The 9,420-nt window shown below is 42.7% G+C and overlaps 1 protein-coding gene across 1 annotated transcript; it reads right to left on the bottom strand.

The window, feature by feature from the left end:
- Window positions 1-809: 809 nt before the first annotated feature.
- MNS1 (meiosis specific nuclear structural 1) lies at window positions 810-9,320 on the bottom strand. The gene is made up of 10 exons (XM_055810637.1): window positions 9,249-9,320; window positions 9,043-9,165; window positions 8,738-8,865; window positions 7,726-7,828; window positions 6,674-6,903; window positions 5,749-5,965; window positions 5,561-5,668; window positions 3,808-4,065; window positions 2,771-2,896; window positions 810-1,118 (listed from the first exon to the last, which is right to left on the bottom strand). The coding sequence occupies exons 1-10, from the start codon at window positions 9,282-9,284 to the stop codon at window positions 1,020-1,022; spliced, it is 1,428 nt and encodes a 475-aa protein (XP_055666612.1). The 5' UTR covers window positions 9,285-9,320; the 3' UTR covers window positions 810-1,019.
- Between the last annotated feature and the right edge of the window lie 100 nt (window positions 9,321-9,420).

Genomic DNA, 9,420 nt, shown 5'->3' with positions numbered 1-9,420 from the left:
CGAGTTGGTCTGGCAGCTAATTTAAGCACCAACAGCTCTTTTCCAGAAGCAGTCTGAACTTGTTTTAGCTATTACACCTTACACCCTGGCTGGCACAAACATAGCTGAGACTCGCCCCTCACTGCCCAGCCAGGCTCCATAACCTGATACAGCTGCGCTGGGTAAAACTCCTGCTGCTGTCAAGGTGAAAATACTAAAACTTCCCCTGGCCATCGAAGTGCTGCTTTGGGATACGGTCAGGAACGATGGCTCCGTATCCACCGGTGCTCTACAAGCATTACATCCAAGATTTCATTACATCATCATAATTATGAACTAGATAACAGTTTGAGTGTAGATGAGCCGAGCATATCATGTGTGCATTAATGAACATAAGTGTAAAAGCCTGTGCTGCTTGCACGCACCTCTGCCAAACCTCTGCTATTTCCATGGATTCCTCCCTCAGACTAATTGAATAGAAACATGGCACATAAACAGCAAGTTTATGCACTGCAAGAAAAGTATAAATGGTGATTCTGACCTCAAAATGGAAAAATGTCTCTACTGAATCCTACCAGCAAAGTAACATGAACAAACGGTGAAACAAGTAACTCAGACCTACCCCTCCGAGGTGAGACAAAACCTACAGCGAGATGAGTATTTTACTAGTGTAATGCCAGTGCAGAAAATCTTTAAATTACAACCAGGAATAGTGCATTAAGAGAATCTTATAGTCCATACTGAAATGCACACAACAATTTACACTAGCTTAGGTTTCTGCAGAGTTGCTGGAGAAAACATTTTTAACATTGCAACATCACTGAGAATAATTGAGAACTCCACAAGAGTTTATTGATGAAAACACAAGGACAACATACACTTAAAGAAAACTAACTGCTCATCAGTTTAGCAGTCCAGTCTTAAAATGGAGATTTTAATGATATTAACAAGGAGTTCCTCACCGTTAAGAACATATGGAAATTTTCCTTAGAAATCAGATGACACCTTGTGGCAAAGGAGGAGATGAGATGCAGGAAATTTCAGCTCTCTTCTGAAAAAGCATTACCTCTTCTCTTCTGGTAAGCCAGTCTAAATTCCTCTCCAAGCATGTTGACATCATCTTCGTCTCTGAGTATTCCCTGCAATAAGGGGAAGAAATATACATCGAAAGGTTAAGCAAGATTATTGTGGATCCCTGCAGTTTTCTATGGAAGTGAACGTAACAGCCTGTACCCGCGGTACCGGTGTGACCTTTCAAACAGCCGTGAAAACCGTCACAGAACTTTAACAGATGAGTTCCAAGCTGGCACAGGGGGTGCCAACCTGGAACCACTGCTCTCGTTCTTTGTGCAAACCATGGTGAGAGCCCTGTAATGATTCCAGCGTGAGCACTGTACAAAAGGCAGCATTTACCCGCGTTCTGCTTCTAACAGCAGTGATCGTAGTCAGCGCAGGTGCGGGTTTAGTAACATCAAGCAACTGCACGGTAAAGCAGCACTGGCTGGGGCAGGGCTCTGCCTCCACCTTTAGTGGTGTAGAAGTTGGCCCATACAAGGAAATAGTTTTGGAAATCAGCTGCTAATGAACAACTTAATCAGAACCTATGTTTTGTGGAAAGGAAACAGAAGAACCTAGAAATCTAAATCTCTTAACCAATTCTTAATTAATTTTAGGGCTAAAAATGTGCACGACCCACAGAACACACCTTGCAACATTTAAAAAAAATATTATAAATTGAATTTATACTGGAGGCTCTAGAATTAGGTAGCACCTTCCTATTTAACCGCTTTGAGTCAAGCAACATGGTGCGTGACCACGTGATTCAGACACAGTGTTGAGACAGAGAAAGAATAAAGCAGAACCTCAACACCAGGGAACAGGTCTGAGCCTTGGACACGCAGAAACAGCCAAGACTTCCTACAACGGTAAATTCAAACCAGAAAACCGTATCAAGATATTGTCAGTTTGAGTTATCCTTTAATCAAATCTATGTTAGGAAATAACTCACTCTCAATTTTACAAATTCAGGCACCAAATTAGCATATTAATACTTGAATAAAAGTTATATTCTTCTGCATTTACCATGTTTTCCAGTACTGCAGAAAAGAATTTCTTTAAATAGTCAGATAATTCTCTCCCTACTGTAAAGGCATTTTTGCATCCCTCAAGCAGCTCTCCATTTGTGTGCCATCGGGTGATCTTTCAGATTATGTAGTGTAACACAAAATAAATTGTAGTTTGTTATGACAAGAATTGCTTCCATCTTTGTAACTTTTAAAAACACAAGGACAAACAAAGCAAACTTTGAAATGCTTCTGTAAGCGCTGCAGTTTATTGCACTGCAACAGAGCAGAGGCTTGTTCCAAGGTAACAGAAGACTTATTTCTTCAGAGTGTTGGCCATCTTCTAACTCCCAAAACCCCAACTGAGAGATCTGGTGGAAACAGGGTTTAAGATACAGCGGACGCCTGTCTAGCCAGAAAAGCCCCGCTTTAAAACTTAACGTTCCGTATTCCAAAAACTGGATGCGCAAAGCACTGTGGAAGCTTTCAGCAAGTTCTGTTCTGGGTATCAAGACTGCAGTAGAGTCCGAAAGAATAGTTTTGTAAACTGCTTCCCAGCTCAAAAAGAAAAAAAAAAAAAGAAAGGAAAAGGTGAGCACGGGAGAGCTGACACAATAAGGACACCCACTGACTCCAGGAATTTACACGGTTCTGCAATTTCAACTAATCTGAGAGAAAACTGATTTACAGGACAAGGATTTAAAGCATTTAAAATAAAATTCACTTACTCGAGGAAGATAACCCAGTAATTTAGACGCATGCTCTCTCAGGAGTTTCTGTCTCTCTTCTTCAACAATTGCATGGATGCCTTCTTGTCTTCTCTCCTCTGTCTGTCTTGCTTCGAGTTCACGCTTCTACAGTAGAAGAGAAAGTTTTCATAACTGTTCATTTTCAGCTCTATGAATGTTTGTTTCCACCAATATTCACCACAGGATAAAATCTTCTGGTGAAGCAGATTTTGAACTTCTACTTACTTAACTCCTGGTCACAAGAAGTTAATTTGGAAAGGATGGAAATGCATAAGGAAAACGCCACACAGCACTATTTAAACAATACCTGTTTGGTAACTAGAAAAAGATCTCAAACAGTAGAGAAGACTGAATGCCCAGACACGGGGCTAGTCTGCTGTGTAAGCGTGTGGTCTCATGCTAGAAGCCCTTCTAAAGGTAGTTAAGTTCTGATTCCTTCTTGGCTCTCAGACAAGTTAGTCTGTTCCTGGCCTACTGTTTAGTCCAGGAAAAGCAGAAATAGGCACGTGTTCTCATGCTGATGACTAGAAATTGCAGCTCGCGTTACACATGTGATGTACACCCTATACAGGTCCAAAACCTGCAGTATGGGATTGCATGGCTTGTTTTCAGTTTACGCCTTTTCTTCCTCAGATGGTAATTCAAGAGACCTTGTCAAAAATCAAGGCTGGGGCTTCCCCTTCTCACATGTCTATCAGAGCCGCTGGGCAGGGATGCTGAACTGGACAACAGTCATGTCGCTGATCCTACGGCTCCTGAAGAGCCACTTGCAGCACACATCAGGTCATACAGGGGTCTAGGACTGTTGCTGACTCTCACCTCTTGAGCTACAAAGAAAATTTAGCTCTTAAAAAGGTTTCTTGTCATCAAACCAAAACAAAGGCCTGCTTCCCCCCTGCACATTTCTCTGCAATCCCCCTGTCACCTTTCCCTATAACAATAGCCTTGTTGCTTAGGACAGCGGAAGTATTCTCATACTGAACGCTTTGGCTCAAACCAAACGTGAAAACTCTTACTTTATCTGCAATAAACTGTTTGCGACGGTCTTCGATAACTTTTTCCACAGCCCTTCTGTGTTCAAGCTGTTTCATTCTTCGTTTCTGAGCATTCATCTGTTCAATGCGATCGTCCTCTGCAAACTTGGCCAACATCTGTTGTCTGAAGGCTTCTTCCTCTTCTCGCACAGCTTGTCGCACCAGCTTCTTTAACGCCAGTTGCTCTTCGTATGTTTGCCTTAAGTCTAAGCGTTGCCTTACTCGCTTTTCGATTTCTGCCTATAAAGGAAATTTAATAAAATGCTGTTACTGAACATACTTTGGAAAAGTTTGATCACCATCAGCCAGTCTACCTGATTTATCTTGGAATAAGTTTACTGTAACTGTTACTTTCTAGTATAAATAACCGGAGCAAACACTCCGTATCTAACGGTGCTGTCCGGTATTAAACAGTTAAGTAAATGTCTCAAGATTCTCTAATTCCAGAACAAAAGGAGATTATTTTTTTCTACTAGCACGAAGTAAATCAACAAGACAAGTCATCCTGAACAACACTCTAAAAATAACAGCGTTAGGTGCATCAGCCTGCCTTACATTTTGTTTGTCACCCATAGCAAGGTAAGACAGCATGCGGGCGAGCCCATCAGAAAAAGCAAACAGCCATTCAAAAGCAAGTGTTCATTAACCCGCTTAACTTAAACCTGAACTTGAAAGTTACTGGCACCCTCCTTCATGAGATAAATAAATGTATGAAGGGAACCATAAGGGTACTCAAAACCTTCAGTTGTCTTCCTGAAATTAAAACATAAATACAACAGGAATGGCAAAGGAAACTCAAAGGACAGTTTTCCCTCCAACCACTAAATAAATAGACAAAGTGCTTGTCCAACTAACAACATTTAGAAAATAGCGTTGACAATAGACACTTGGTGCCAGAACAGAACTGAAAACAATTCAGGTTCATTTAATACGCCTAAACCCATGTCAGAATTAAAAGATTTCTGCTTTAAACCAGCTCACAGACTCCAAGGGGCTCAAGGAGTCCCTCAGAAACATCCCAAAGTCACAAACAGCCCCGCAGACTCAGCAAATCCGAAGTGTGAAAAAACCCAACCCAACCCAGACCAGACCGCAACAGACCTGCCAGCATTGACAGAGGAAAAGTCATTGAAATGGGAGTTACGTGGCCTATGAAGAGCATCCTTGGAGAGAGAAGGAATTGCACACGGGATACAGGCTCACTAAATGTTCTTCGAGCATCAACAACTCCAGTGACAACGCCCAAAGACTGAGGGAGCGCTGCTCCACCACAAAGACATCAGAAGTAGTGAAGGGACAGAGGAAGGCTGGGTGAAATACTGTCTCTGCATTCGTTTTATGACTTATTTCTAGATCAGTGATTCAAAATGGTTTCTTTTTCTCTTAAAATTCTCACATCTGGTCTGCTTAAATCAGACTAGCCTACCCATAGCTACAAACGCTCCGTGAAATATGTTTTCCTGCATATAGAATACTACTTTTATTTCATAAATTTCATCCAGACCAGCTCCACTAACCTGAATGTTCTCCAGGAATTATGGCAAAGTTGCAATACTCCTCTCCACTTGCATTTCCCCTTAACGGTTTACGCACAGTAACATACACAGGACATATAAAAAAACCTGCTATCTGACAAGTACCAAAATACTCATGTATGTACGTGCAGAAGTCCAGGGAAAGTGAAATATTCCCCCCCAGTGTGCAGGTACTGCTTCATCTACCTGCCAGCACCTACCATCTCCTTCTTCCTTTCTGTCTCCGCTTGTTCTTCCAGATACAGCTCTTGGCGGATCTGTTCCAGTTCTTCACGCTTCTGTTGTTCTCTTTCCAGGTTCTGGGCAATCTGTTAGAAGAAGGAAAGATTTCTAAATGAAAGACACCAATGTACACTATTTTTTTCCAAACAGCTTTAGTTTTTGCTACCATGCTTTGAAGCCTTTGCTTTTTCTCCTCGGTGTCTCGAACTTTAGCCATCCGATCTTCTTCTCTTTGTTGCTGAATGCTGGCAAACTCCATAATTCTCCTATTTTCTTCTTCCATCTCTTCCTCTTTCCTTCTCCTCCAGGTAGCTTGTTCTTTTTTAAATTCTTCAATGTATGTCTGAGTTGCTCTCATTTTATCTAGCTTCAATTGTTTTTCCCTGTAGAAGACAGGGAAAAAATGTTGTTATTTAACATACAGCAGAGTAATATTAAACAGACCACCCTTAACAACATATTCCAGAGACGAAGATTTAAATGGCTCTCCTTACCTATTCAGCTGGGAACCAGGTACCTGCGTTGAAAATACTTATCACTGAATTGCCCCCAAAGGGGGATCTCATGCCTTAACACCTTTCTTCAGGAGGACACATAGGTCTCACTACTGCGTTTTTCACATGCTCCATCCGAACAGGAAGAAGGAAGCCCAGTAGCCTAATGTGCACCAGGATCTCCTAAACTTTTTATTTATTTATACTAATATCGCTCTCTCCCCACCCCCACCCCTGCCCCCAGAAACCTCCTTTCCTATCTCTGTCCATGAGACAGGCACGCAACATGCCTCACAAAAAGGCAGGGACACGAAGCGAGGCAGAAATCTCTCATATGCAGTCATTGCCAGCACGATGGGCCCAATGGAAGCACTCCCTGGAATAAGGGGGATTTTGTATTTGGGGAACAAGGACACAACATCGACTGAAATGACAAGCATATTCTGACGTTTCAACAGCAAAATCCGCACAAGTCAGTCTTTTGTTAGTAAAATATGACCAAGGAAAACTAAAACGGGCCTCAGTCTATGAAACAAACATGGAATTACATGAGTTTTGTTTTAAATTAATAAATATTAAAATATCAAAGCAACTAACATTTGGTCTTCCTCATAGACCTTTCTTACAATTTCATCAATCATGACTCTCTCTCTTAGAAACTCTTCGTAAGCATCCTGCTTCTTCCTCTCTTTTTCCTCAAGCTGTTTCTCCAGTTCTTGCTGATACGCTATCTTCTCCTTGTGTCGCCTCAGTTCTGCAGAACTTTCTTCTTTGATTAGCCTTTCGTACTCCTCCTTCATCTTTTGGGCTATTTCACCCTCCTGTTTCTATAGAGGGGAAAAAAAAAAATTGCAAGATTCTTTTTTTACTCCCACTAATACAACTTGTAATGAAAAAATACGCAGTATAAAAAGGAATTACACTGCATTACAAATAAGGAAAGTTTTCTGTCTCAGCCTATCGCGTCTTAATATGCTTGATAACTTAATTCGGTAAGTAGAACCCTCAATAACTACACAACTGGAGGAGAAGTAACAATATTAAAAGCAGTTGCGTGTTGAGCAAAAATGAAGTAAAGCATCCAGCATGAGTAAAACTAGCTCAGGTTGGCATAAGAATTGGAATGTGGTGTAACTACGTAGAACATCCTCAATAAATGCATTGTCTTTATAGTAATATGTGTAAACTGATTTTTGCATAAAAAGTTAAAAATTTATCAGAATCATCTGCCTGATCACAATATTATTCTATATATAAATAGAAGTTCACAATTTTTCCTGAAGTTATTCAAATATATGTTTAATAATAGTAACATTTTCAACAATCTGTGCCTGAGGGTTCACCACAATAAGCAGTTACTGTACAAAGCGTATCAGAGTATTAACTTGGATAAATATTACAAACCTAGTAAAATAAAAACTACATCCATTCATACAGCCTAATGCACTATTACTTTGATTGCAACAGCAAAGTAAACCATTTTCTAAGCTAATTAGTCCTTCTTAACACAAAACATATTTTCAATAAACTCTGAATGTTTACACCTAACAGTATTTTACATTAAAAGATCAGCTTCAAAAGAGAAATGTTCATTCCCATACAAAGAGAAACAACACTCAGGTGCTGGGATACACTGTGAAGCTAATTACCATTTTCTCATACCGCATAGCTTCTTTTTCAGCGATCTGTGCAGCTCGCTCTTTATTCATATAAGCGGATTTTAGCTTTTTTTCTAACTCTCGAAGTTCAAGACTAGTGGGAAAAAAAAAAAAGAAATTTATCCTACTACAAGGAAAAAAGTACTCGTGGGGAAAAAAACCTGAGATTTCCATCATTATTTAAGCACAATGCATAAAAAAATATTCTGGGGGGGAAACCGCAATTTTAAATGAAAAATAATGCTCTAGTAAAAAAGCAGAAAAAGAAAACAATACCTGTTTAAAAACAAAAGAGTTATCGCTATTTCTACACGTGCTATTAATAGTTTGGCATATTTTACATGTAAGTATGTATATATACATAAATGTATACATAAACGTATATGCCTACGTATATGTGTAAGTGTACATATATATATGGATATATTCAAAACTAAAATTTTGTGGATCAGTTTTACCCTTATAAACAAATTTTGCTTACAATAACTTTTTATCGTACCTTAATCTTAAAATAACTGTTCCTCCCAGGTCAGATTCACTTCCACTTCTGTTACAACTCTCACAAGGCCTGTCCTGTCAGTGCACAGCTTGCAGCACCTGGCGCTGCTCTGGCCTCCTGCACTCACCTCCAGCGCTGCTCACTGACACCTGGAGCATCCCCTCCGAGCACTGCCCGCTGAGCACTGCGCAAAATCCACCTTTTCCTACGCTCTTACCACTTATCGTCTTCTCTGCTGCACAAGTTTAAAAAGTTAAAGCCTATTCTAAAAAATCAATTGCGTATCAGATTTTAGCACACTAAAGCTTCCTCTCTGTTGCTTGAAAACATTTCATGCTCCATCCTGCTGCACCTACGGCTCAGTCCAACACGCGATCAAGAAAAGTAAAATACGTGCAGGAAGCACACCGCTGGCCGGCTGCTCCTGTAACAGCACTTTTCCGAATTCAGATGGATTTACCAGAAAAGCTAGTTAAAAAAGCTGTCAGGATTTTGAAGCATTACCTGTTCTCTCTCACTTGTTGCCTCATCTTTTCGTCTTTAAGTTTCTCATGGCTCAGCCTCGCCAGCTCAGCCGCCAGCCGCTCCTCCCGCTCCAGCTGCAGCTCCCTCCGGTTTCTGTCCTCCTCTACCTGCCCAGGGCCAACAACGCCCGTCAGGCCCGTCACAGCCCGTGGCGGCCACCGCAGGCCCGGCAGCGGGCAAAGGGCAGCGCTACGCCTTCAGGGAACAACGGTGACAGAACCCCCCTCTGAAGGGTAAAGCCAGGCAGCGTGATCGCCTCTCCCCCCGCCGGCCCCGGCCCTTACCCGCCGCAGGGCCTCCTCCAGCCGCCGCTCCCGCTCCAGCGCGGCCCTCAGCCCGCCGACCCGCCTCCGCTCGCTGCGCTCCTCCGCCTCCGCCGCCAGCCCCACGGCCCACGGCCCAGACGCCTGCGGGCGACAAGAGCGAAGCGGTGCCACAGGGCAGCCGCAGACCGGGACCCCCGCCGCCACCCGCCCGCCTGCTCGCTCACCATCGCGCCCGCCGCCGCCGCAGGCCGCGCTGCCATGGCAACCAGCGGCGGGAGGGCGGGCAACGGCTTCAACTTCCGGGGGAAGCCCGCCCGCCGTGCTGATTGGCCGAGAGGACGCGCCCGCCCCCCCCCCGGCACGTGACTCGGAGCCTTTAGCCGCTACTGGGCGGGG

The sequence above is a fragment of the Falco peregrinus genome, chromosome 1, assembly GCF_023634155.1.
Source record: "Falco peregrinus isolate bFalPer1 chromosome 1, bFalPer1.pri, whole genome shotgun sequence".
NCBI classification, from domain to species: Eukaryota; Metazoa; Chordata; class Aves; order Falconiformes; family Falconidae; genus Falco; species Falco peregrinus.
This window is presented reverse-complemented; position numbering and strand designations above follow the sequence as displayed.

Excerpts from the sequence above, each read along its gene's own strand:
- MNS1 (XM_055810637.1), bottom strand. The coding sequence starts at position 9,284 with ATGGCAGCGCGGCCTGCGGCGGCGGCGGGCGCGATG. Across the intron at positions 9,166-9,248 it reads CGGCGGCGGCGGGCGCGATG|GCGTCTGGGCCGTGGGCCGT; the intron begins GTGAGCGAGCAG and ends TGTCGCCCGCAG. Across the intron at positions 8,866-9,042 it reads TGGAGGAGGCCCTGCGGCGG|GTAGAGGAGGACAGAAACCG; the intron begins GTAAGGGCCGGG and ends GGCCCTGGGCAG.